Source organism: Bos grunniens, chromosome 9, assembly GCF_055505025.1.
Source record: "Bos grunniens cultivar Pamir isolate PY7600 chromosome 9, Bosgru_T2T1.0, whole genome shotgun sequence".
NCBI lineage: Eukaryota > Metazoa > Chordata > Mammalia > Artiodactyla > Bovidae > Bos > Bos grunniens.
The window spans coordinates 88,871,060-88,897,450 of NC_141173.1; the positions used below are offsets into that span (position 1 = coordinate 88,871,060).

A 26,391-nucleotide genomic window follows, 5' to 3' on the forward strand; every position below is an offset into this window, starting at 1 on the left:
ATGCACACATACACACACACACACACACACGAGCCACTTGTTTAAATTATCCTCAGGAAACTGCTGGTATCAGATAATAGGTATGATTGGAGTCTATTCAAGTCAATGTCGTGGGCTTCCCGAATGGCGCTAGGGATAAAGAACCCCCTACCAATGCAGGAGACATAGGAGACACAGGTTCGACCCCTAGGTCCGGGAGATCCCCTGGAGGAGGGTATGGCAACCCACTCCAGTATTCTTGCCTGAAGAATCCCATGGACAGAGGAGCCCGGTGGGCTATAGTCCATGGGGTCACAAAGAGTCAGACATGCCTGAACGACTTAGCATGCACACACACGAATCAGTGTCTCCTTACAGAGTAAGCCTTTCTCAGTAGTGTCCTGTGAAAACTGCTCAGTCATCAGTGAGTGTGTGTGTGTGTGTGTGTGTGTGTGTGTGTGAAAAGTAGAGGGAGGGAGAAAGATGGAGTGGGGAGACATTAACATTATGGCAGAAGAAACCCTAAAGTCATACAGATTTCTGTTCTCTGATTATTCACTCAGGAAACGTTCAAACACCCTTTGTGTTCAGTTGGCCCTGATGGCTATATTTTGGTTCTTTCATAATTCAATGTCTTATTTTGACATCATCACTAATTGCAACTTGAAAGTGTTAAACAACCAGAAAAAGATATCTGGTTTTATATAATTTTCTCTCATTGCCTTCTTTCTCCCTAAATACTTCTGAAAAGGATTTGAGTGCATATATCATATCATAAGAAATAGTTATTCAGGGATTAACTAAGTAGGAGTTATTGACTTTTGTGTAAAGCCATTATTTAACTGTCCACAGGGCTTATAAATTCAAGATCAAATATGCATTTGGTTCTATATTAAGAATATATAAGTGATTTAAATTGAAACTGCCTAATTTAAGACAGAAGCAGAGCCATGATGTCACAGAATGCCCCAAAACTCAGTTGTGCAGAAAAGCCTTGAGGTGCTTTTAGGGTAGCTCATGTAGATGATGTAATTTAGAATGTTTCTATTGAGGCCATTGTGTTTGGTATTTCATATGATGCTAAGTTTAAGGAAATCAGCCAAATAGCTGTTCAACCCCATACTGAGTGCGGCAGGAGGCAGGAACAAAGCAAGAAAGTGTGAGAGTGTGAGTACACCCAGAGAAGGGCTCCAGGGACTTCCCTGGTGGCCCAGTGGTTAAGACTCCGCACTCTGTGCATCCATGGTGGGGGAATACAGCTCAATCCCAGACCAAAGGATAGAAAGAGAGGGGGACACTCCAGTCTGATGTTCATTTCCTAGAAGACCTTGGGCAAGGCACTGTGCCTGCCTTATCCTGGGGAAAGTGGAACACTCCAGTGCCTTCAGGAGCTAAGCTGATGAACACAGCGCGTGAATGGGCCCAGGCAGAGGCCAGAGTGTCAAGGTACTTGTGTCTTGGGGACAGAAGTGTTATGTGAAACTGTAGGCCTAGGGCCTGTGGATCTAATACTTTTTTAAGAGAAGCCAGAAATAAAAAATTTTTATCTTCTAATTTTTAGAATTTGGCAACTTAGTCTTTTTTTAATATTATGCTTAAAACTTTGGCAGCATACTATGTTGGCAAGGCCATGGGGAAACAGACACTCCTTTAATTGTGGGAAAACAAAGTAGACCCTGTGGAGGGGAATTTGGCTATGTCTAGGAAAAGTACATCTGAATTCACCCTTCATTCCAGCAATCCTACTTCCAGAAATCTGTTCTAAAGATATAGTGACAAAATCTCAACAAAGGTGATGTTTTACTTTATAGTACTAATTGTTACAATTTATAAATCTATATAAGGTACACGCATGCATGTGTGTGTGCTCAATTGTGTCTCACTCTTTGCAACCCCATGGACTGTAGCCCACCAGGCTGCTCTGTCAATGGGATTTTTCAGGCAAGAATACTGGAGTGGGTCGCCATTTCCTTCTCCAGGCGACCTTCCTGACCCAGGGTCAAACCTGCATCTCCTGCATTGGCAGGCGGATTCTTTACCGCTGAGCCACCTATAGAAATATGCAATACATGGAAACAGCCCAAATGTTCATGAACAAAACCTGGTTGAATAAACTGTGGCATATCCACATAATAAAGTAGTACAAAGCAGTAAAAGCAAATAAAGAATATTGCTATATACTCCTAGAAAGGGGATGGGGTGGGGAGTCTAGCACTGTGGTTCTCAGAGTGTGGTCTCTGGACCACATCATATAGGAACTTGTTAGAAAGCAGATTCTCAGGCCCTACCCAGACCTACCAAATCAGAAACTCTGGAGGGTGCAACACAATAATCTGTGTTTTAATAAGCCCTCAAGGTAATTCTAATGCTCAAGTTTGAGAATCACTGACATAACTCGCTTTTATTTATCTAGAAATGGGGAAGGTTATACTTATATTTCAATGTGTATGTTTAAAAAAAATTTAAAAAGATAAACTGTAAGATTAGAAGTTGGTTCCTGAGGGGAAAGACAGGGAATGGACTAGAATGAGAAAGCATAGAAACCAGACTTCTCTAATTGTGCATTTCTTTGGAGAGTTGACTTTGAAACCACGTATTTATTTTACATAATTATAAGACAAAGTTAAAGTTTAAAACAGCCTTCAAAAAATGAAAGCAGATTGAAACAATGAACCTAACTGTGAATCCAGTTTGTAGCCTGACCAGGCAGAGGAAATGTCAATCAATTAAAAAATATGCTATGGGCAAAATACAGCAAATACATCCTTAACCGTTTTCAGTAATTATATCATATATGAAGGTTTCAGTATTGTTATTCCAAAATTGTGTGTATTGTGGGATAAAGCAAATGAATATTCACAGCTGTGTCATTGAGAACTGGAATTGGCAAGAGAAAGAAAATACAGATTAAGAATGAGGCTAATTAGAAACACTCTAGTCCTGAATCTGAATTGCAAGAATTAGCATGAACTAAGCATGTGTTTTTGGAAAAGGCAATGGCACCCCACTCCAGTACTCTTGCCTGGAAAATCCCATGGATGGAGGAGCCTGGTGGGCTACAGTCCATGGGGTCGCGAAGAGTCGGACACAACTGAACAACTTCACTTTCACTTTTCACTTTCCTGCACTGGAAAAGGAAATGGCAACCCACTCCAGTATGCTTGCCTGGAGAATCCCAGGGACGGGAGCCTGGTGGGCCACCATCTTTGGGGTCGCATAGAGTCGGACATGACTGACGTGACTTAGCAGCAGCAGCAGCAACAGCAGCAGCCAGTACTCTTGCCTGGAAAATCTGAATTGCAAGAATTAGCATGAACTAAGCATGTGTTTTTGGAAAAGGCAATGACAACCCACTCCAGTATTCTTGCCTGGAGAATCCCAGGGACAGGGGAGCCTGGTGGGCTGCCGTCTATGGGGTCTCACAGAGTCAGACACAACTGAAGTGACTTAGCAGCAGCAGCCGCAGCAAGCATGTGTTTTAGCTTTAGAAACACCATATTTCTAGCTCTGTCCACTGAGAAGGCCTAGAAATAATAATTAACCTGGTAGCAAGAGCATCGCTAACGCTCAGATTGTGGTTTCCACATACTGTTGCCTACGTGAAGGAATCCGGGCTCCATGGAGAACAAGTGTGGGAGGGAAATGTGCAAAAGGATCTGAAACATCTTGTCACCCCAGAAAGCAAGGAGCTACTGGAGGCTGTAAGTCAGGTCACAGATACTCAAGAAGAGGCTCCTGTTGGCCAAAGATGGGATCGTTTGAGCATCAATAAAAAGATAGCTAACTAAAGACAACTGAAAGTCATGAAATATGTTTATATTCATGAAATCCACAGTGATGTTAAAAAACTCAAGTCCTTTCAGGATGTTAGAGCGCCGATGCATTATTTTGAAAATTAAGGAAAGGAATCAAGCATTTATTTATCCTGTCTTTCCCATACAAACCACAAACTGCAGGGTAACTAATCTAAGGCAGTTCCTTTCCTGGAAAAAAATCTGGCTAATAAATGAAGAAAGAATAGTAGAATTGGAAATATCGCCATTTTGCAGCCCTTCATGAATTAAAAGGCCTAAGCAGTAATTACCAATGATTATTAACATCATAGAAAGAAACAACCAGCTCCTATGCCTCTCAATTTAAGCACAATCCAGTCTATGATGTACTTGGGCCAAATTATGGAACCTAAATCCAGTCAAGCCTCTTCTAAACCACAAGGAGCATGGAAGACAGAGGAATATAGTAAAGAAAGCCTTAGGGACGTGATCAGCAAAACTGAGACTGCAGGAGACCACAGGACAAATCATCTGGCTCCTTCAACTTAATTGCAGGGGGGAAATAAGGGGGAATTTATAGATTAGAAGGGACTTAGATATCAGTATCAAGTTGCTGTGTGTGGATGTTGTTTGTAATACAGAACAAACAGCAAACTATAATTTTTAAAAAGAAAAAATAGGAATAGTGATAATCAACCCTCGTGATATTACAGAATTATTTATTTACATTTTATTGAAGTAAAGTTGGTTTATAATGTCTTTAATTTCTGCTATATGGCAAAGTGACTCAGTTTTTTTATACATATATATATATTTCTTTCCATGTTCTTTTCCATTATGGTTCATCACAGGATACTGAATATAATCCCCTATGCTATACAGTAGATATATACTACTATATATATTGCTGTTCATCCATCCTATATGTATAATAGTTTGCATCTGCTAATCCCAACCTCCCAGTCCTTCCCATGGAATTATTTAAAGATGATAATAGCATTGTGGTGATGTTTCCTTTTAAAGTCCTCATGTTAAAGATATAAACTAAAGTATTTACAAGTAAGTGAAATGATATTATGTCTAGAATTTGTTGATGAGGGAACCTGGAATCAATTTGTTGATAAGGGAACCATAGCAAAAGGCAAGAAGCCCCCATTAGTTAGCCAAACATTTAATGCATTTGAGGCATTGCTGCTGTGCTAGATGTACAGATGAGTAGACTTGGATCCTGCTCTCAAATAATTTTCAGCTTCATAGGAGAGAGGGGCATTCATTAGTTCAAAAAACATTATGTGCCAGGCAAGCACTCTATGGCCCCTCTCCTGCAGGAACTCACGGTGTAGAGTGGCAGACAGATGCACAAAAAATGTCATGCTCATTTGGCAAATGCTGTAAGATAAGTTGGTACTGAGTGTTGTGGGACCCTAAAGTAGGAGCAATTGGCTCAGTCCAAGAACTCAAGAAAGTCCCCTGAGAGGAAATAAAGCCTCAGTTCAATGTCAAAAGGTGCCTAATGGCTATCCAGTGAAAAAGGTGGGAGAGACCATGGATGGAGGAAGCTGCACACACAGGGCCTGAAAGTATTCTCTTGCACATACTTCCAACATGTTCTGACCACATAATATTTAAATTATCTGCTTATATTTCTCTCTCACCCTGCAAATGCCCCAGAGGACCATGAACACCTAGGAACAAAAACCCTGTTATCTTCCTCTTCCTATTTGCCTTCAGATTCATCTAACATAGCAGATGCTCAATAAGTATTTAATGATCTCAAATGAGTCCAAGTGCATGTGGATTCTAGGTATAAACGAAGGTAGTTAAAATGGCACGAATGGATTGCCACAGGGACTCAGAAGACAGGCCAAGATGGTTAGAGAAACAACTTTTAAAACAACACCCTTTAAAGGATGAATGATATATCTTTTGTTTTTCATTGAATGTTCATGGCTCTACTCTTTTTTTTTTTTAGCCTATTACATCTCTCTTGTTTCCTTGCAGAGTGAAGAGTTCCACATTTATACCCAGTATTGCACGAACTATCCAAGGTACGCCTGGTGAATGTGTGGGAATACTTTTGCTTACCTTCATGTTGCTTGAAGTCGGTCAAAGCAGTATATGTGATCAGTGGGCACTATGTGCCTGGCGCTGTGCTGAATACTGTGGGAAAACTGCAGAAATGCCGAGAACGGATCACAGGGGTATCCTGATACTGATCCATTCAGGCCTAGGGACTACCCAGCAGAGCCTGTACAGGGGAAAATTGTGAATGACCTTGAAGGAGGCCAAAAAGATCGTTAGGTGTCCTCCACTGGACTCCTAGAAGTGTTTGGCTAGAAGAAGGCTTACCTATTAACCCTTTTGTATGTGTGCTGTGTTTTGAAGAATGTGGGATGCCCTGCTAATGAGTTTATATAATCTATCTGGGGATAAAATAGGTTATATTTTTGCTATGTAAGTTTTAGAAGCTATGCAAGTTTTATGGAGCTCAGAGAAGGGAATGATCATGATAAGCTTCCTACCTGGACCATCGATTCAGATTCACTTACACCAGAGGTGCTGGCAGGAGGGCCGTTGAAGGAGCAGCCTCAGTGATCATTCAGTAAGGGAATCAGGTCTAAGACCATGACTCACTCTGCTGGAAATCTTTTTTTCTCCAAAGGACATGTATTGAGCACTTATTAATTTCAAGTGCTGCTCTTGATGCTATAAATACAAAATGTGGTTGAATTTCATTTTCCCAGCAATCTAGAGATGTTAAGGGATTAAAGAAAAGAAGAACATACAGACAGCACAGGGCCTGGCCCTGGTAAGTCCTCCAGAAGTGCTTGTTCATCACCATCCCTGTCCCATCCCCACTGCATGGATGAAATCATCAAGCCTTCAGTAGGTTTATTGAATTTACAGGAGTCACACAGCTGACAAGTGAGCGAACCCAGCTGAGATTCAAACCAGCGTTGGTCTGGCCTCAGATCTCATGCTGCTACATCCTTGTAGAATTTCTGAAGCTTTGTGATTCCCTCTGCCCCGTACCTTTCTACTGTCTGTCTGCCCATGACTAGCAGGACCAGCGTTGTTATGTTAGACATGAACCAGGAAGAGAGCTCAGGGTACTTTTATCTACTCTGTAGCCAGTCTTGGTATGGACATGTCCTTAAGGATAAAGTGGGTGCTGGGGTCCACCTCGAAGAGAAGCCAGCAGGCTGAGCCCCTCATGCCACTGTGGTCAGGAAGAGCAAGTGGGTCATTCCTGCCTGGGGGTGGCCCTAGAAAGCCAGTGTGGATTAAAGGATGTGAAGCCAGAGGCTTGGGCTTACCGGTGGCAAAACTCTTTCCATTGGAGGGTTTTTACCTCCTCCTCTAAATACTGGTCTGCATATTGTGCTGTGGTGATGTATTTGGTTGGTGGCCAGGCATGTTTTTCCCAGGTTTCTCTGAAAACAAAATAAAACCCCACATGTATATTAGTACATTTATCCATCTCCTTATCTGTAGACCCACTCACACTTTACACAGTTTCACTAACACAATGCTCTCCTAAAACATTTGTTGCCATCTCTCTGCTAAAGATAATCAGGAGATTGTAGGATGCCCCGACTAAATCTGTGGTCCTTATGCCAAAAGCCAGCATTATACCACACCCTGATGCAGAGAAATCACAGAATCAGGCCTCAACTTCTCCTTGGACCTTCCTCCTGAGAGAAATGGAAAACCTTTCCAACTCTGAAGCAGCAGCAGAGCCCTGGACCCAGTATCGGGAGCCAGATGCTAGAGTGGCTTGTGTGGAGGATTATGTCTGTGTAAATTTCAATATAAACATGTCATTTGAAGAAATATCTTCTGAATATTTAGTTTTGGAGGTTTATATTAAGAAGATTTTTCTAACTTCGTAATAAGAATGGAGAGTGCAAAATGAAAGCAACTTTTATAAACTTGGCTGCTTCAGGGTCGGGGACAGTCATTTGTGCAAGGACATTTTTGAGGGCCTGTCCTTCATGGAGCACAAGTCCACATTCAGTGTACACTGGCAGGAGATAGGAACTAATATCCCTTGCCTTCAAGCAGTTCATTTTCTTTTGAGGGTCAGAACTGAACCAAATGCAATAGTGAAACAGCCATCAGGAAAGATCAAATCAGTGAATATAAGTCAACGCAGAACCACCTCAATCATGTGTAACAGAGGCTAAAGATGCATGAGATAAAGGAGGAGAAGTCAGGACAGTTTCCTGGAGGAAGTGTTTTGTATTTTGGATCTGACTTTAAAGAAGGAAAGAAACATGTTAGCAGGGAGATGCTCCCAGGCCCTCTCAGTGAAGTGGGTACATCTGAGTCTTGCCCAGTTGTGTGGTTTTCATGTTCATAGGAAAAGATTTTCTCTCGTCCCCCTCCTAACCATTTGCTCTCTGAGGCCCAAGCTTTCCCTCCCCTCCCCCATCTTCACAAGCCGTGAGCACCGGGTGTTCAGCCCATCTGACAACGTGTCTTCCCGCTTTGGACCTGGGCCAGTGATATTAAGTGTCTCCTGCATGCCTTGACAGATGTCCTTCTTCATAGCAGTCACGCCCCGGTGACTTCCCTGGGAAGAGGCTCAAGCCCTCCCTCTTGTCCCCAGGGAGAGGGCCAGACCCGCTCAGGTCATTGTCCTCGAATGTCCCCCCGTGGCCTCAATCTGGAGTTCAGTGTGCTTAGCATCTCCTGCAGGTGTCTTATCCTTGTGCAAGAACTCAAGACTTCAGAGGGTTAGACAGCCAGTGGGCAGCTGATTCTGACTCTAAAGAGCCTTAGAAAAGTCCCTGGGTTCCATGGTAAAGAATCGTTTTGAAATCTGGACTTGAAGGGAAAAATAAATCTATTTGAACAGATATTTCTCCAAGGAGTCAGACACAAAAGGGATTCTGATCGCTTCGTCAGGAGACCACCGTCCATGTCAGTTCCTTCCAAGGAGTTTTATTTTGTTGTTTGACTCCAATTTTCTGAATTAATTCTGAAAACCTATTAAGACTTGGGGAGAAAGGAGCTGAAATACTTCCACCTGCTTCTAACTTATGAGACCATGAGATTTTAATTTACGTGTGTGTGTGTGACCTCACAAGACCACCAACTTACTTCATGTATAAGATGTGAGTGTTATTTCAGCCATCTCTCTAGGATGTTTGGAGGCCATACTTCTTGCCTTTGGAGTAGAGAAGGAATCCTGAGCCATTTTTCTAATACACTCTGTAAAGCATGGTCCTTGAGGACCAAGGTTAACCAGCTGTTTCAAAAACTGAATTTGGAATGAGGAGAGAGATACCTGGAGGTGGACAGAAAGGTCTGTTCAGAGATTCTCAAAGGGAAGTTCCCTGGGGGACTAGGTCTCCAAAGACCTGCATGTAACATCACACACATTGTGCACTTACACAAACACAACCATCAAAGCAGGTGACAAATATCTGGCATGAGGCTGGGTCTGCTGGAAAGAAGCCACTCCTTTTTCTTAGTACAGTGGTGAGCGCTCCTTGCAGTGTAACTTATGAAAACTGAATGCAGATGTGAAGTTGAACAACGAACAAAGATGCTCATGTGTGTGTGCTCAGTCGCTCCACCGTGTTCAACTCTTTGTAACCCCATGGACTGTAGCCCACCAGACTCCTCTGCCTATGGAATTTTCTAGGCAAGAATACTGGAGTGAATTGCCATTTCCTATTCCAGGGGATCTTCTCGACCCAGGGCTCAGACCCGTGCCTTTTGCGTTTCCTGTATTGGCAGGCAGATTCTTTAAATTGGGGTACCGTCCAATTCAAATCCCCTGTGGCAAGTCCTATGTCCCGATAGGGGCTTCATCCCCTGGAGGACAGAGCTGGCAGCATAGATGTCATGTGTCCATGTTTCCCCACCCTCTTATAGTGTCTTTTTCTAATTCACCTAATAGAGGTGAATTGGGACCAGATTCACCCAATTCAACCAGAGGGACACCTTTTCCTCACCCACCCAGAGGCCTTCTAGTCTACCTATTGCTCTCTTGCTGCTTTATCTGCTTTAAGGCCTTGATACTTACTCTAGCGTTTAAAGGACTTGCCTGGTGGCTCAGATCGTAAAGAATCCACCTCCAATGCAGGAGACCTGAGTTCGAGCCCTGAGTCAGGAAGATCGCCCAAAGGAGAGAATGGCAACCCACGCCAGTATTCTTGTCTGGAGAATTCCATGGACAGACGGGCTACAGTCCATGGGGTCGCCAAGTTGGACATGATTGAGCAACTAACTTTTCACTTCCACTGGGATTTAAAACTTGAATATCTATGTTAAGAGTTACAATTTTGATTTTAAAATATTCTTGCAGATCTGTGGCTGTGCTAACAGAGTGTATGAGGAACAAGATGCTGGCCAAATTCTTCAGGGAACGGCAGGAAACTTTGAAACATTCATTGCCTCTGGGGTCCTATCTCTTGAAGCCAGTTCAGCGGATTCTCAAGTATCATCTCCTTTTGCATGTAAGTTTCTGCCTGCACTGGAAGGACTTTTAGAGGCTAAGGGTTTTATGTGTATATATTAAGTTTAGGAGAAAAAAAAATCAAAAGTGTCTGTGGACATATGGAAACGTTTTCCACACTCATACTTTACAACTGACTAATCTGCTTTGAGGAATTAGAGATATTTATGTGGTAGGCCTGCAGCCTCATTGATAACAGCCGAGTAGAAAGATTCATTTTATCTCTAATGGTGAAAGGGCTTACAAGTCCTTCACTCCAGGCAGTGACAGTTTCAAGCAAGGAGCTGTCTTCTTAATGAACAACAGACTTTTTGTGTATGTTTTATTTTACTTCCATGAGCCCGGATTCGGTAGGCAGTTAGGAGTAAGAGCTGTTTGTCATAGAGTGGCTTTCGTAGGAGCAAAGAGAAAGGGCTGAAAGGAGAGAAGACAGATGAGCAGTGTGATAAATGTCTTTGAGCTGGGCTTCACCTCACTTTGGGTTCTGTTCTCTTTATATCATTTCCCATTATTTGTACAAAATTTAAGGAGGCTTTAGAAACAAAAGTAGACATAGCTCTCATACATTCTTGTTTCTTATCCTCTAAGGAAGCTGATAAAAATGGAAAATAGTGTTCTCTAAAGTAATTTCATTCTGTAAGGGTGAATTGCCGTGGCAATTTGACAAAGACAGGATAGCCAAGTGGTTAGGTTAGGAGCAGGGCTGTGGTCAAGATACTACCTGGGTTCCAGTCCTGTGCATTTCCCACATTCATGGTGCCTCACAGGCAGTCAATACAGAAAAACTGTTATTTTTATTCTGTTACTTTAATTTACTTTATTAATTGGACTATAATTGCTTTCAATGGGGCTTCCCTGATGGTTCAGACAGTAGAGAATCTGCCTGCAATACAGGAGACCCAGGTTTGATCCCTGGGTTGGGAAGATCCTCTGGAGAAGAGAATGGCTACCCACTCCAGTATTCTTGCCTGGAGAATCCCACGGACAGAGGAGCCTGGCGGGCTGCAGTGTTGTGTTAGTTTCTGGTGTACGGCAAAGTGAATCAGCCACATGTTTACATATATCCATCCCCTTCCCTCTTGAGCCTTCCTCCCACATCCCTACTTTATTATTTTTAATGCTACATTAAAATCTTTTCATAAAAGATTTAAATCCAGAGTTCCTATCTATATCAACATGCCTGCGGTATACATGTATCTCTTTTTAAATGATTCCAGGCTTCTAACTTGGTTAAGCATTCCAAGGCTGCCCAGTTCACACACATTTAAAACTGCGAGCACTCTTTATGGCCCATCTTTACCAGAAATTTCTCAGCCTTGTCTGTTTGCCTGTGTGGCCCATCTTGGGAGAGTCTTGTGTCCTATGAAACCACACTGTGGATATTACTTTAGTTGTTCGATTGGCTTTAATGACCCCTAAATTTAGTGGGATTAATTTACTAAATCAGTGCCAAATAATTCTTTAAAAAATACTCGCTTTCCCATGATAGATCTTTGCTGGACTCTGCTAATATGGTATAGACTGTAGCCCGCCAGGCTCCTCTGTCCGTGGAATTCTGCAAGCAAGAATACTGGAGTGGGCTGCCGTTCCCTTCTCCAGGGGATCTTTCTGACCCAGGGATCAAACCCGGGTCTCCAGCATCACAGGCAGATTCTTTACCATCTGAGCCACCAGGGAAGCCCATCTGAGTCCAGTGTGTCCCAATAATATCTACCTAACAGCTTTCTAGACAGTAAGTCAATTAAAAGAAAAGGTTCAGATCTCTGTCACTTAAACAAGACTCCACTTGAGATTCTTACAAAGAGTTAACTGCTAGGAAGAACAGCCCTCACCCTTTAAATTAAAAGCTAGGGTATTAGTACATGCTGCTATAACAAAATGCCATAGCCTGGGTGACTTGGACAGCAAACATTTATTTCTCATAGTTTTGGAGGTTGAAAACCGAAGATAAGGGGGCAAGCATGGCTGAGTTCTCATTTGCAGACTGCCTTCTCCTCTTCGTTTCCTCGCATGGTAGAAAGAGGCAAGACTGCTCTCTGGCGTCTCTATCATGAGAGCACTAACCCCATTTACAATGGCACTACTCTCATGGCCTCTTGTTTGGTCACTAAGTCCTATTCAATTCTCTGCAGTCCCGTGGACTGCAGCATGCCAGGCTCCTCTGTCCTCAACTGTCTCCCGGAGTTTGCTCAAATTCATTTCCATTGGATTAGTGATGCCATCTAACCATCTCATCCTCTGCCACCCCTTTCTCCTTTTGCTTCAGTCTTTCCCAGCATGAGGGTCTTTTCCAATGAGTCGACTCTTCGCATGAGGTAGCCAAAGTATTGGCACTTCAGCATCAGTCCTTCCAATGAATATACAGTTGATTTCCTTTAGCATTGACTGGTTTAATCTCTTTTCTGTCCAAGGGACTCTCAAGAGTCTTCTCCAGCACCACAATTCAAAAGCATCAATCCTTTGGTGCTCAGCCTTCTTTATGATCCAACTCTCACATCCGTACATGACTACTGGAAAAACCATAGCCTTGACTATACAGACCTTTGTCAGCAAAGGGATGAATCTGCTTTTTACTATACTGTCTAGGTTTGTCATAGCTTTCCTTCCAAGAAGCAAGCCTCTTTTAATTTCATGGCTGCAGTCACTGTTTGCATGGCCTAGTCACCTCCAAAATCCCCATCCTAATCCCAGCACATTAAAGGAAAGGATTTCGACATACTAATTTGTGGAGATACAACCACTCGGTCTGTACAGTGAAGAAAAAGGGAAGAGCAGTGGTTAGATGAATTTAAAACTAACTTCTGGTTTCCTGGAGTATTTTTGCTTTCATACTTGGTTTAGAGTGTTCCTTCTGTGTCTTTTACATCACTTCAGAGCTGTGTAGTCACCTATGAAGATCCCCACAGGAATACACTCTGTACTTCTGAGTCTGTTTATGATCAACAGAAGTGCCTCTCAGGCTAAAAGAAGAAATGATTATTTTTTAAAGTTTGCTCTTGATCTTGCTACTGCTGCTGCTAAGTCGCTTCAGTCGTGGCTGACTCTATGCGACCCCATAGACGGCAGACCACCAGGCTCCCCCATCCCTGGGATTCTCCAGGCAAGAACGCTGGAGTGGGTTGCCATTTCCTTCTCCAGTGCATGAAAGTGAAAAGTGAAAATGAAGTCACTCAGTCGTGTCCGACTCTTAGCGACCCCACGGACTGCAGCCTACCAGGCTCCTCCTCCGATGGGATTTTCCAGGCAAGAGTACTGGAGTGGGGTGCCGCTCTTGATCTTACCTGGGAGTTATTAGTGATATGCTTTCATAGGACCTTTCTAACAGCTGAGTCTGAGTGTAGACAGAAAATGTAAATTCCTTGCCAGTTTCTAGCTGGATGGAAAGTTTGAGGATTCAGTAAAAGTGAACAAAGTGACTATAAAACAATGGAATTTTCATAATTTATACCATAAGATTCAACCTCCACCCTTGAGCTTAACATGTGTGCATGATAAGTATCATAGGAACAATCTAATTGATCATAATATCTTCTTACTGTTTTAGATATTTACATTGGGATTTAGATACCTACAATGTATTGCTGCTCTTTTAACAAGATTCAGCTTCTATTAAATAAGCATTTATTTACCACCTAGCTCTCTGGTGGGCACTGTTGAGAACATAAAGGATTAAAGGGACTATGCAATAGTCCATATCCTTAGATTCACAGAAGTCTAGGGACACGTGTCTTGTGTACTTGAAAGAACTGGAATAGAACCCTGTCCCTTTCTCATCTGCCTGGGATTGTGGAATTCCAGTGTTTAGCTAAGTGCTGGTGTTACATTCTTCTGAGCATCAGAGAGTGAATACTTGAACTATAAGCTCTCTCTCAACACTCAGGAGTATCTTTAGTGAATTTCATTTGGGCTTTAAAGCATTGACTACATGAAAATACACTTTCTACATAGGTATTTTTTTTTAAACATAATGTCCACTATTTCTTCTTTAGTTTGTTGTGTACTAAGCCCTGTGTGTGATGTTTTGCTTCCTCTAGGAGAAAAAAAAATCAGTATATTTTCTGTATTTTAAGAGAGAGAACTATATACATTGGCCCCCAGGAATTTCAGAAATCTCCAACTGCAATATCAACTCTCCTATCTCCTACAATCACCCCGATGTCTCTGTGAGACTTAATGGCCTATATACTTGTTTCATCATCCTTGTCAAATTCCTCCTTGTAAAATTCTAATCAACTTTCCTAACTCTATTTTTATTCATTCTTATCATTTCTTTGCAGGTTTTTCTGGTAGTTATCTCAAGACCTTAAGGAAAGATAGTAGTGTGTAAATAAATAAGCAAAAATAAAATGAGAAACTCATCATAGAAGTACCATTTGTTTCAGTGAATATATGGGGAAAAAATGAAAATAATTAGAGTGGTTTTTTGTTGTTTGTTTGTGTTTTAGGAAATAGAAAATCACCTTGACAAGGACACAGAGGGCTACGATGTGGTGCTTGATGCCATAGACACGATGCAGAGAGTGGCCTGGCACATCAATGACATGAAGCGGAAGCATGAACACGCCGTCCGCCTGCAGGTGAGGCCTCAGGGTGGCAGTATCTGGTGAGGCCATGGGCCTATTGCTTGTTACCATTTCCCAAATCAGATGTTAAGTCTGCTCAGTGTTGCAGGTCACCCAGGGTCTTCATCATAGATCTCTCGAAGAAAGATCAGGACAAAATAAAAAGATTAAGCCATCAATAATACTGATCATTGTTGAATGTAGTTCTTATGACTCAGGGAACTCAAACGGGGGCTCTGTGACAACCTCGAGGGGTGGTATGGAGTGGGAGGTGGGAGGGAGATTCACGAGGGAGGGGACATATGTACACCTATGGCTAATTCATGTTGATGTATGGCAGAAACCAATATAATATTGCAAAGTTGGTATCCTTCAATTAAAAATAAATAAATCTCTGGGTCAGGAAGATCCCCTGGAGAATGGAATGGCAACCCACTCCAGTATTCTTGCCTGGAGAATTCCATGGACAGTGGAGCCTGACAGGCTACAGTCCATGTGGTCACAAAGAGTCAGACGCGACTGGGTGTGCAAACTGTGTAAAAGGGTTTTAAGCCTCACTAGTTCACACAAAGTCATGAGATGGTGAACATGTGGTGATGGGGCAGGGGACTCAGGAAGGAAGACCAAGTCCAGAACCAGGTCCTCAGCAGCTTTCCTGGGGAGGGGAACGTCACTGCGGCATTTTAGACCCCTCACTTTTAAAATAAGACACGTTTGCGAATGTCCCTTCAATGGTCACCGTATTTAGCTCTAAATTCCTGGGAACTTTGGATGGATGCTAAGTCAGTGACCATGCCCGAGGCACCTTAGAAGATGCGCTATTTAAAAACTGAAGATCGTGTGTGCTCAGAGACTAGGCCGAGGCTCTTGGTTGTCCCTGGAGTAAAAGAAAAGCCCAGTGTGACTCCATGCTATGCAGAGCGCCTGCATTCAGCTTGGGAGGGGAGAAAACCATGTCCTTTGGCCCATACATTCGGGTTTCATCTACATGCAGCCAGAGGGTAGTAACTGACTGTCAAAAATCAAAGGAAGAGGACATTCTAATCTTCCAGGCCATATCTGCTTTGTGTAAGCAATAATAAAGGTTTTAACGCTTCATCATTGAAGTGTTCTGTGGACATAATGTCAGACATAATGTCAGCTAGATATTCAGAAATGGCTCAGTGACTGTTTTTTCATAGTTTAGGAGTCTATCTGGCAGTCTGAAGACTCCACTACATCAGTCTCTGGCTCTGAATCACCTCCATTTGTACCTTCAACTTGGAGAAGGAAATGGCAACCCACTCCAGTGTTCTTGCCTGGAGAATCCCAGGGACGGGGGAGCCTGGTGGGCTGCAGTTTATGGGGTCGCACAGAGTCAGACACGACTGAAGTGACTTAGCAGCAGCAGTACCTTCAACTTAAGAATTTTCGAGTGGTTTTGTGGGCTGCTTAATTCAGTGCTGTTTTTGAATATTTTCATTTTTCCAAAATAATAAAATCCATTTTCTTTAAAAAGTTAATATGGACATACAATATATCTCAAAGAAACTTCAAAGGCAGGTTATCCATTTTTATTTATCAAGTTCCATTAAAAATGCAATGGGGGACTTCCCTGGTGGTCCGGTGGTTAAGAATCTGCCTCCCAATGCAGGGAACGTGAGTTCGATCCCTGACCAGGGAACTAAGATCCCACATGCTAGGGGGCAACTAAGCCCACACACAGAGACTACTGAACCCGTGAGTCACAACTAAGATCCAATACAGCCAAAAAACAAAAACAAAACACACACTGGTGAAGAAATGTTCATTTCCCTCCCCCCAATGAATGGGATTAATGTCAGAAAATTTCTTAGAAGATGTATCTTGGGTAATCTTCTACCAGTTTTGATTATGGGTTACTTGTATGTGGTGTGACTTCAATTTCTGGAAGAAGGTTTTTAGGTCAGTAGCTCTGAAGGTTTTTGTCCAAAAGATAAGGGATGAGCATATCTTGGGAACACGGTGAGAAGGTCACACACTGGCAGCCTCTGTTCCTGGCTTTTGAAAGACAACCTCACTGCCTTAGTAGAGGGATTGTTGCAAGAGGGGAAGAAGTAATTAGCAACTTGTCAAATAACACCTTGGTTAAGTTCTATTAACCCTAAGAGATACCAGCCCTAAATGTAGATTTATGTCATGGACATCAGACACCACTCAGGACCCTGAGACCCTGCCGCAGGTATTTGGACCCCATTCCTAAGGCTCGGTAGGCTTTCCAGGTGGCACTAGTGGTAAAGAACCCACCTCCCAAAGCCCGAAACAAGAGGCGCTTTCGACCTCTGGGTCGGGAAGATCCTTGGAGGAAGGCATGGCAACCCACTACAGTATTCTTGCCTGGAGAATCCTATGGACAGAGGAACCTGGCAGGCTACCATCCATAGGGTTGTAGAGAGTCGGACTCAATTGAAGGAACTCAGCACGCATGCACCCATCAAAGCTCAACAAACAGGCCCCTGTGTCCTCCCCACCTTGCCCTCCCACCTCCTGTTTAATCACAGGGAATGTTCACTCTTTCAGGAGATACAGAGTTTGCTCACCAACTGGAAGGGGCCAGACCTGACCAGCTACGGGGAGCTAGTGCTCGAAGGGACCTTCCGCCTCCAGCGGGCCAAGAATGAGCGGACGCTCTTCCTCTTTGACAAGCTGCTGCTCATCACCAAGAAGAGAGACGACACGTTTACATACAAAGCCCACATCCTGGTAGGTCTGAGTGGGTGTCCTGGGTGGGGACTGGGGGTGCTGGTTCTGCTCCCTTTCGAGCCTGCCTGGCCCTCTCTGCTTGCCCCTCCAGTGCGGCAACCTCATGCTGGTGGAAGTGATCCCGAAGGAGCCCCTCAGCTTCAGCGTCTTCCACTACAAGAACCCCAAGCTGCAGCACACGGTTCAGGTACCAGTGTCCCCCTGCCTCCCTGTGAGGCTCACCCTCGGGCATGATGAGCGTCACGTGCCTGACGGCCTTTCCACGGCTTTCTGGCCACCCTGCGTGTGTCCCGTCTGGTCAGAGGTCCTAGGAGTGTCCAAGTCTTGTGAGAGGTAGGGTTTCGTGACTGTCCACCTCTCCTCCTGGTAGGCGAAGTCGCAGCAAGACAAGCGCCTGTGGGTTCTGCACCTAAAGAGGCTGATCCTGGAGAATCATGCGGCAAAGATTCCAGCTAAGGTAAGACCATGAGGGCAACAAACAATAAAATGGAAAGGAATTCAGGTCTCAGGAAGACAGCTTGATGGGAATGTGCACTTTCAAAATGAAGACTGTTGAAAAAGAAGCTACATAAGGGAACAACTGTACCAGCCATTCATACTGAAAAGATTCATATGCAGAGAGACTCTGCAGAGAGTTTTTGGTTCATTAATGCCGTTGTTGTTTGAAAGAAGAAAAATAAGGGAAAGATTGTAAAAAAATTTTCTAGAGCACTAGTAGAAAATAAGGGAATTATGAGAATTATTCAATACTGTGCTAAGCACCTAGGGTAAATAAAGCTGGCTTAGGTTCTGTGGAAAGCAAGATGCAGACTTGGCCGCGAAGGAATCTGCAGACAAGGGAGCTAGTCATATAAATGATGAACTGTTTGCTAAATATGATGAATTAATAGAGAGATAGACCAAGTATTGCAGATGAGTAAAGTATTCAAGTTTATGGTTGAGTGAGGAGAGGAAAGAAAATGCCTTTTACCTCAGTCTTGGCAGATGAGGAATATTTTTATTAAATGGGGAAAAGAACAAGGGAAACCAAGCTGAGAGAACAGCAGAAACAAAAAACAAAGAGGTGTGAAAAGGGGCCCCGTGTTAAACAGCACACAGACTGTGCTTAAATGGAAGTCCTCAGATTGAATGGTCGGGTTCTCAGGAGATGGAGTAGGAGGTAAGATTAGAGAAGTGGAAAGCAGTCAGCTGACCTTTGAAGGCTTTGAACACACACACACTAAGGAACCTGGATTATTGTAGGGGGAAGCTCCTGAAGCTTTTGGAGGGAGGGGTCTGTGCTGTGGTCTGTGCTGTGTTCTGAGAGTGTCACTTTGGGGGCAGTGTGATGGATAAGCTGGTAGAGCATCACTGGCAGCAGGAAAAGAATTGGCAGGTCTCCATGGTGGGCTGGAAAGGAGAAGAGGGGCACTGCCAGGTAGCAGAAGAGGAGGAGGAGAGGCAGTGTAGGAGAGGAGAGGGAGAAATAAGTCAAGGACGAGTCAGGTGTTGGGCCAAGAGGCTGGTGTCGTAAGTTCCAAGACAGGCTGCCAGGGAGAGGAACCGGTTGGATGGGCCCGAGAGGGAGGCGTGGTGGCCCATCTGCAGGGACAGTTCAGCTGCAGGAGAGACGCAGGTCTCTCCACCCTGGAAGTCACCAAAGCCCCGAGATTTGATAGGAGGGCCCACGCAAATGCATAACGGGAAGACAGACCCTTTAGAATCCAACATCTAAGTGCTCGGCAAGGGGCGGAGGATTTGGAGAAGAACCAAAGAAAGAGTGGCCAAATGAGGCAGTAAGAAAACCGAAGGAGAAAGTGTGGTAACAAAGGAAGGAAAGAACCTCCCTGAGAAAGAGTGGAGTAACCGTCTCAAAGGCCGCAGAGATGACAACAGATTCAAACAGAAAAGCAGATATTAGGTTTGGCAACTAAGACATAAGGGGGAGAGAGAGCAGTGGGTTGAAGATAAATAAGGAACAGACTGGGTGTGGCCTTTTTTTTAAAGCGAAGTTCAGAAGGGACAAACAGTGGTAGTTTGAGGAGAGGTAAGAGCAAAGGAGGACACTTTGCCCTCGTGAAGAATGTCGTGGGCATGTAAGCTGAGGGGATGAGGAAAGGAAGCAGGAGACAGGAAAGATAAGAGGTGGGGCACTCCTTGGAATGTGACTCTGGGGGGATGGAAGGATAGGGACATTCTTAATCCAAAATTTGTGGTGGGGGTGTGTACTGTAAATATAGTCTAATAAAAACATTAGATTGTGAATATAATAATGGGAACTCAAAACTTACTATTTACTGAAAAAAATATGTAAGAACTGCTAATGCACACCTCCATATATAAAAAATGGCTTTTTCAAATTTTAAAAGCTAGAACTAATTCCCTTGGTCTTAGGAACCAAAAATTGGTGCAACTCTATATAAAATTAACAAATCCATTCACCTTCTCTATACTAATTACACTTTTTATATTAACTTTACCAGTAGGTGTAGGGGTTAGTCTTGTCAAGAGTCAGAAACATCTTCCCTGAGCTGGGGGAAGAAGAAAAATAAAGAGAGGATAAACTTTGAGGTGGACTTGAGAGAGCTTAAAGGGTTTGCCTTCACTAAAGTTGCTGGTAATAGCATCTGCTGGGTGAGTGGAAGCAAAGATGGGGCTAGGTGTCCAAGGGCAAGTGGAGAGATTCAGAACACGTGCTAAAGAACACAGACTAGGGACTCCCCTGCTGGCCCAGGGGCTAAGACTCTGTGCTCCCAATGCTGGGGGCCTGGGTTTGATCTCTGGTCAAGGAACTAGATCCCACATGCCGAAATTAAGAGTTCCCAAGCCACAACTAAAGATCTTGGATTCAGCTGTGGAGATCAGAAATACCATGTCCCATAGCTAAGACCTAGTGCAGCCAAATCAATCAATCAATAAATATTTTTTTAAAAAACCACAGGCTAGAGAGTCAGTGGGGATGACTACAGCCATCTGTGAAAGGAATCCTGGACCCCACTGAAGCTGACCACCACGAACCAATGTGATGACTCAGCAACTTCGAAACTAGTGTGAAGAACCCTGGCACACATGGGTTGCCCAAAGCTGGGGACCAGCAGAGCAGTGAGGGGAAAGGTTAACAGGGAAGGCAGAGTGCTAACCAGTATCCAACCTGTAGTGATTGAGCATAATTCCCAGGCTGAGTGGAGCATGAAACCAACCAGGAAAACAGGTGCATGAAGGATGAGTCAGAGAACTGGTTCAGCAAGAGTCTGGGTGGAGAGATGGAAATACAGAGATCTGTCATTGAAGGAGGGACTTCTGGAGTCCTACCTGCAAGGGAGGGCACTTCTGGGTGATGATAGGCTCTGGGGGCGGCTGTGATTATGCGTTGCTTGCTGTTCTAGAGTGAAGGGAAAGGTTAGATGTCCTAAAGGATACGAAGATCCACGCTTCCGGGGAAGGGGTCTGTGCTGGGGCAGGGAGGAGGCAAGTAGAGCAGTAAATGGGACGATGCTCATGAGGGTAGAACTGGGTGGGAAATGACGCGATCTGAGATTTCTGAGAAAGAAAGTCTGTTTGCTCCTTGCATACTTTTTGAAAAGTCTTTGAAGCTTGTCCTCAGGGGCTGTCAGCAGCGCTTCTGTGCCCAGGAAATGAATGTGCATGGGTGTGGGCTTTGACTGAGGCGTGAGTCTCAGCTCATCAGGGCGTTCCAAGGGGTCAGGTAACTCACGCAGAGAGGTGAATGCATTGTCTTCATACTTAATCATTTGTTTGCTGGCCTCGTCTCTTGGAATGCCCTTCTGAGCAATGGCATGTGCCATTCATAAGCCCCACCTGTTGTTCACCTGTCCCTGCGAAAATCAAAACTGCCAAAGGGGTTCTGAAAGGCAGTTATTGGCCATTACAAAATGGAGCTAGCTTACAGAACTTCCTCTTTCTCCCACACTAGGGAGTGTGTATTCCAAGCAATTTTCCCTTTATATTTTATAAGGGTTAATAGAGTCATGGTAGAATTGTACTTTTTTGTCCCTGACCCTTTTAGGATGTAAACAATCTATTTTTTCAGCTACAAATGCTTGAGCACCATTCAGTGTGCTGAGTACTTTATATGCTTATTTCTTCCTTTTAGCAAAATGCCTTCTGCTTAAGGTCTTGTTCTCCCCATTCTAGAGAAATAAAAACAGAGGCTCAGAGATGGAATGTAAACTGCCCTAGTTTATGCAATTAGGACTAGTTTATGCAATCTGGACTGAGTCCAGATTCAAACCCAGTTCTGCCTGGCCCCAAAGATGGTCTTAACTACATTGTTCCCGGGTAAAATGAAAGCAGTCTTATTTACTATGTTATATCCACTATAAGGTTATGACAATTTTCTATCTTATTTAAGCAGAATTATTACTAATTTGAATTTTTCACTTTTCTCAAGCCTATTTCTTAAATTATTTTCTTAAAGCTTTCAAAAGATATTCACTCTTATTAAATAAAATGCATAATGGGAAAAATATCCAAAAATGTATCATTGTTCTACTAACAAAACCTCCTTCTGGTCCTTTAATTGTGTGATGGTCCTTGACTGACCCCTAGTGGAAAATGTGGGAATAGTACTTTTTGCTATTAAATGTCAAAGCAAGAAAAAAAAATACTGAGTTCTTAAAGTCAAGCTTATAAATATCAAGAAACTTCCTGGAAGTTAGCCATATGGTCCATCTATAAATGTAGCATATACACTAACTTTTGTCCAGATTAATTGGGAATAAGGTGCAGGTCGAAACTGTTGGATTTTCTATATACACATGGTTCTGCAAATGCCCTTCACAGAAATTGCGCTAACATTTGTGTCTAAAATTAACTTGACTAGTAACCTCAAACTCTAAATGTATGGTAAAAATATCAGTGTTATAAAAAAGGATAAACATTTGTTTTCTCAAAATTAAGGTGACTGCATCAAGGGTTTTTTTTTTTTTTTTTTTTTTGCCACTTAGCCTAGACATTTTTACTGTGATGTCACATACCGCGACAAAGTAAAATTATTCTGTAAGTTATTCTTAGCATAATATTTGTAGGCTCAGTCACACTACCTTGAAAAATGAAAATGACATTCAAGATGCAAGAAAGCCTACCTTATTTTTTTCTTCTTTGAATCCTCAGGCAAAATAATTCATGTTAAGGCCATTAACTTATCTTTTTATAGTTCCCTAAACATTGATAACATATGATAACAATCATAACCAAAAGAAGCCTCAAAACAATAAACTTCAGAAGCTCAGGGTTGAGGTGGGGAGAAGGATGTATGTAGAGGAAGCCAGAGTCAAGGTTATCAGGGTCAGTCCCCTGCGGGAGTAGATGGTAACTAGCTGGGTTAAATGGCTGTCATTTGCTACCAGGAGCAAGTATGAAAGGTGGGTCCTGTCTGACCATCTTCAGGTTGAGGGAACTTATGCAGAAATGTGAGAGCACTTGCCTAGTTAAGAGCTAGAGTTGGATCACGGACCGTGTCCTCCAGGGCTCCTCTCCCACACTGCAGCTCTTTCTCCCCCTCAGGATATTCCAGGGCACACAAAAGAGATGGTGGTGCAGGCACGCTGCAGGGAGCTGGGAGAGTCAGCTGATAAGTGCATCATATTTGGAGGGAGGAAAACATAGGAACCGTCCAGCAAGTATTTTGCATTCAGCCCAAAAGAATTACCATGCCCCCGTGATATGAGGAGGGCTGATGGTGTAGGCTCTGTACCTTGAAACTTTGATTGCATAGACTGAGATTGGATTCAATAGACCAGGGTTGCATAGAAGGAATCTAGACTGTATGATAAGCTGCTCAGCCAAGGTACAGATCCTTTGGTGAAAGTGTCTTTCCCTCTGCTTTTCCCTTCCTCCTCCTCCCTCTGTCTTCTCCCCCCTACCCCCACCTTCCCTCCTTTCTTCCTTCCCTTTTTTCTTGCCTGGTGGAGGCTGTAAGCTTAGCCCCGGGGCACCAAAGGGACAGCATCTACCACCCACACGAGGATGCTCAACTGTTTGCATCCCTTGAACTCTGTATTAGTGCCTAAAAGAAAGGAGTTTTAGTTTTATAAAAACTTTTCAAAAACCACTCATCCCAGTGGGGTAAAACCTGTCTTGGGATTGGTAGTTTAAACAAGGAACAAACAAAACAGGTCTTTGTAATCATAACTACATCTTCTTTCTTTCAGGCCAAGCAAGCAATACTTGAAATGGACGCCATTCGTAAGTTCTGTTTTCTTACACAATTTGAAATCTCATTGTCCACTTGTATCTATCACATTTTCTATCTTCAGGTTTACAGATGTCAGTTGTCAATTATGAGATGTCAAAACCCAACTGGAAGAAAGTAGCAGCTCTCTATTCACTGTTGTAACAGACAGAGCCAGTTGGACAGTATATTCTCTTTTTAACCCATTGGCTTCTTTCTCCATTGATTTCTCCTGGTTCATCTGTGAGCCGGCCAATGGCTCATCATCACATCTCCACATCAACTCACAGCAAGCTATGCTTCCAGGATCACCTCTTACCCCACCTCCATCACCACCAAAACAATGAAGGTCTCACAATGCATTTCCCACATCAGCCCCATGAGCAAAAAATATATTGATTATCTGTAAGAATCACACTAACTCGATAGGTGTTGGTTCCTGATACAGCTCACATTTCAAGTTACAACTGCCCCACACACGTGACTATGTCTTACACTTCTCGTAGCAGGCAGAGAAAAAATACAAGTGAGATCTTTCCAATAAAATAAGACCTGTTCAAAGCACTTACCACATCCTTGTTACTGCCCAGGTTAAACAGACTTTAAAAAGAAGCAATAGCTTCAAAGACTTACAGCTAAGTCTGACAGAAACTTTTACTGAACACTTCCTGCTTTTGAGCAATCTTTCCCCAAGTACAAACACTAATTCACTTAAACACCACCCTCTCTTCCTCCTAGCCTGCTGGTTGTTAATCTCCAGCAGGAAAAGAAAAGAAACGTTACTGAAATAAAGAAATGAGCACCAGCACTGAGATTCCCCCTTGCATGCCCACTGGACCCCACCAGGAAATGACGCAAGATGACCCCATCAGAGAGCTAGGCTGGGGCTCACTGCCCTGTGTTCTCTGAAGCCACTTATTTTATTCAGTAAAAATCTCTTTGAGATTCTTTTTTTTTTTTTTTTTTGGAGGTATAGTTGATTGGTGGCTTAGACAGTTAAGAATCTGCCTGCAGTGTGGGAGACCCAGGTTTGATCCCTGGCTCGGGAAGATCCCCTGGAGAAGGGAATGGCAACCCACTCCAGTATCCTTGCCTGGAGAATCCCATGGACAGAGGAGCTTGGCAGGCTACAGTCCATGGAGTCGCAAAAAGTCAGACACAGCTGAGCAACTAACACACTTCCATAGTTGAATTTCAGTATATCATTCCCAGGTATACAACAGTGATTCACAGTTTTAAAGGATTTTACTTTATTTGTAGTTATAAAATATTATCTGTATTCCCTGTGCTGTACAATATATTCGTATAGCTGATTTATCAATATGTATATAATACAAATGGACACTCTGTAGAGAAGGTGAGGTCATGGATGGGCGTGTGAGAATGAGGAGGAAAGATGGAGACATATGAAGACCCAGAGGGGTCAGCTGTTCAGTCCCAGTCTCTGTGGTGCCATGGGTTAGTGAGTTCAGCTGTTAATTGAAAAGTTGGTGGTTCGAGCCCATCCAGGAACGCTGTGTTTGGGCTTCCTAGGTGGTGGTAGTGGTAAAAAAAAAAAAAAAAAAAAAAAACACCTACCAATGCAGGAGATAAGAGACACAGGTTTGACCCCTGGCTCAGGAAGATCCCCTGGAGGAGGGTATGGCAACCCACGCCAATATTCTTGCCTGGAGAATCCCATGGACGGAGGAGCCTGGCAGGCCACAGTCCATAGGGTCACAGAGTCAGACAGGACTGAAGTGACTTAGCACACACAGCTGTTCAACATGAGCGGCTACATTTGACGACATTGTTTGTTTATTGCCAGGCTCTGGGTTAGCTCTTTGACACCAACAAGGACGCTGTGTATGGCACGGGGAGCTCTGCTCAGTGTCGTGTGGCAGCCTGGATAGGAACGGGCTGGGGGGAGGGACACGTGTGTATAGGCGAGCAGCTGTGCTGTCCACCTGAAACTATAGCATTGTTAGCCAGTTATACTCCAATATAAAAAAATTCAAAATAAATTACAGATAAATTATACAGATAGTAATTACACATTCTTTTTTTAAAAAAAATATGAGGCTTGAGATCTGAGTATAACTAACAAAGAAGAAATAAATAACACAGAAAAATAATAAAGATTCTCTGAGCACACAGAATGCTGGCAAGCCTCTAACTGGCGTCCTGTGCCTCTCTTCCAGGCCAGGTATATCCACCGCATCCCAGCCGAGGAGGATTACCCTGACTTTGGTCTCAGCTGGCTGTGAACAGGATAGGCCAGTGCACTGGACCAAATGACCTCATTTGGATACCTTTGACTCTGACATTGAAGTCTATGTGGTCTTTATAATCCTCAGACCTTTCTCACACTTCAGACAGACCTAAAGATGCTTAACCTCAATTTGAAGAATACCTGTCTACAGCTATGTCCTAAAATTATTTATCCTCAAGCTTCAGGGTGCAGATGGTCACTGAATATGCTGCAATGCTTTAGACTTAGACCAGATTTTCTTAATCCAAAGTCTGTGTACCCCTTAGATGAAATGAAATGAAAATTCCTTTTCTGAGAAGAGAACTTAAACCATTTAAAGCGTGTCTAGAAAAACATGGAGGGCATCTTCCACGAGGTCAGGAAGGGCTTGGCACCCTCCACCACCATGCCAGGCAGAAATGCCTCTTGAAATTGCTCCCCAGATGGAATTCTCCAGGCAGCTGTACCTTGACAGGGTCTCTGAT

General features: G+C 43.3%; 1 protein-coding gene across 8 annotated transcripts in view; it reads left to right on the forward strand.

Moving 5' to 3' along the window:
* The window catches only part of PLEKHG1 (pleckstrin homology and RhoGEF domain containing G1), a 249,041-nt gene that overhangs the window by 196,379 nt on the left and 26,271 nt on the right, over positions 1-26,391 (forward strand). For all 8 annotated transcript variants that reach the window (XM_086318316.1, XM_086318314.1, XM_086318312.1 and 5 more), the window contains 7 exons: positions 5,754-5,800; positions 10,072-10,222; positions 14,667-14,798; positions 17,322-17,504; positions 17,596-17,691; positions 17,875-17,961; positions 23,657-23,690. In XM_086318316.1, the coding sequence (XP_086174442.1) occupies positions 5,754-5,800; positions 10,072-10,222; positions 14,667-14,798; positions 17,322-17,504; positions 17,596-17,691; positions 17,875-17,961; positions 23,657-23,690 (730 nt within the window). The remainder of the gene's footprint in view (positions 1-5,753; positions 5,801-10,071; positions 10,223-14,666; positions 14,799-17,321; positions 17,505-17,595; positions 17,692-17,874; positions 17,962-23,656; positions 23,691-26,391) is intronic.